This window comes from Temnothorax curvispinosus, unplaced genomic scaffold (genome assembly GCF_003070985.1).
Source record: "Temnothorax curvispinosus isolate PA1 unplaced genomic scaffold, ASM307098v1 QBEX01006724.1, whole genome shotgun sequence".
NCBI classification, from domain to species: Eukaryota; Metazoa; Arthropoda; class Insecta; order Hymenoptera; family Formicidae; genus Temnothorax; species Temnothorax curvispinosus.
The window spans coordinates 1-2,167 of NW_020216504.1; the positions used below are offsets into that span (position 1 = coordinate 1).

A 2,167-nucleotide genomic window follows, 5' to 3' on the forward strand; every position below is an offset into this window, starting at 1 on the left:
TATTTTGTCGCAGATATTTAGTCGTGCTACCGAGATAAGACGGCTGTTTAGCATTTGCGTGAAAGATATCGAGAAAAAGAAACAAAATAATAAAAAATTTTAAAAATATGAGAAGAAAACTATTTTAGAGAGATATATGTGTCGCACAAACACGAAAACTGATAGACAAGTTTAGATTTAGAGATAATACCGACGCTCCGCTTTTTCAAGTAATCTTACATTAGAGTCATCTGCTCTTTCGCAAATAGTAGTAAATTACGCGAGGAATAAATTTCTTACCCCATCAACTTGCACATTCCGCAAACGTGTTGCGTGAGAGTCACAAATAGAGTGGAACAGCCGACATAAATTAAAGGCAGGATGACAAATACAAGACACGTTTGGTACCGAACGACGTAAAAATATCTCTCCTCATTGACAACAAATTGAATATCAATAGGTTGCCTCCGCGGGCGAGATTCGTTCATAGGCGACATAATGTCGAGGACTTCCGGTGTCAACATCCACATGCTGTATATCCCTATGGCTATATACGTCAGGCCTGAAAAATTCGGTAATTGTAAATTTATTAATATAACTTTTAGCATCAGAGCGATACATATGCGTGTGTAAGTTTGAATTGCAATGATATATTAGACATATTAATCTTTTGGTTTTGCAAAAATATCGTATGATTGACTTTGCACCAAATTTTTCAAGAGACAGCAAGGATATTTGTAAAAGCTGCAAGATTAAAACAAACATAAATACCGAAAATATGTCCAAAATAGGACTTAATTTTCACATAAACATTATTTCTGCTATTAATAATGTTTATTTGAAATTAAATCCAAGCTCTGATGGTTTGAAGGCTTGATATCAGACAATACCTTAATGTGATATAAAAATTGAATTCTAAATAAACTCTAGTAAGAGGTTACACATGATAAATATGTTGAATGCTTATAATGCAATAGCACTATTGTGTTGTGTCTCTTGTCAGTCTTATACACAGAAATGTAATCTTGATCTCGCAAGAAAAAACGCCTGTCTTTTTCTTCTGTAAAAAGAGACAAATTTAAGGTTTCTCTTACTTAAGTAACGGAGTGTGAATAATCTTGAGGCCTCGGCATGCTCGTGCATAATCCTAGTCTCATCGTGTGTCTTTTGCAACGCCCAGTCTTTCGACATACGCTCGAATAATACTCTAAACTAAAAGAAAGTAGAGCGATAAATAAATGATCATGTATTTCAAAATAGTAAAAGAATCGATAGACATCTAATACATTAAGTCTCATTGATACGTTAACATAATTGTAATAGGTAATTCTAATTTCAAAAGATTTACGAAAGTAATGTTACATATTTTGGCTGTGATATAATTTTTTTCTTGTCACATTTACTTCGTTTTACTTTTATCTCTTATTGCTTATCAAATTATCTATGGCGATGAGTAATAAAGAAGGTAATTGCAAGTCAGTGTCTTAATTGGCTTAATTGGATTAAGCTAAATAACGTTCCAGAGAGTAAAACAGAGTGAAATATAGGTATATACAATAGTAATTTTGTCTATTTCTAAAAATGAGTTATCTATCTATTTAAAAATGAGTGACAACTTAGGTTTTTATGTATTAGAAACAAATGATACATTCTATTAAATTTAAGTAATAAGAAACACAAATTGGTAGAGAATCTATGCAGCTTACTTTGTCCACGTGTATGACACGCGTATACAAGTTGCTCAGACCACCCAATACAATTAGAAACATCGGTATCCAATCCACTATATAATCCATAGTGATGTCAGATGTAATAAATATGCTATTAATCTAGTAAGATGTTATTAACTCTTAATAAGAACAAAGAAATAATTTCATCGAGAAACAGTTATTGGGGACACATTTGCGCGACCAAATTTCTCTCATGAAGAGCAAGAAATTTCTAATTATATTTCGTTATAATTTCGATAAAACTGTAATTTGATTTCTGAGTATATATTCTATTTTTTTTTCTAATACTGTGAGAACGTTATTTCTAATCTTCTAGTATGAAAAATATCTAATATTAAATTGAAAAAATACTATTTTCTAAAACTGTGTACCATCCAAACTATACTTATTAGCAAGGTGACCGTTAAAACAGCTCTTATTAAACGAGCTCTCCGTTTGCTTTGATAAGGACATAGTCC

The 2,167-nt window shown here is 31.7% G+C and overlaps 1 protein-coding gene across 1 annotated transcript; it reads right to left on the reverse strand.

Annotated features, from left to right (window-relative positions):
- Positions 1-268: 268 nt before the first annotated feature.
- Positions 269-2,161, reverse strand: LOC112456279. Its single transcript, XM_025018707.1, has 4 exons — positions 2,081-2,161; positions 1,686-1,808; positions 1,074-1,191; positions 269-541 (listed from the first exon to the last, which is right to left on the reverse strand). The coding sequence occupies exons 1-4, from the start codon at positions 2,081-2,083 to the stop codon at positions 276-278; spliced, it is 510 nt and encodes a 169-aa protein (XP_024874475.1). The 5' UTR covers positions 2,084-2,161; the 3' UTR covers positions 269-275.
- Between the last annotated feature and the right edge of the window lie 6 nt (positions 2,162-2,167).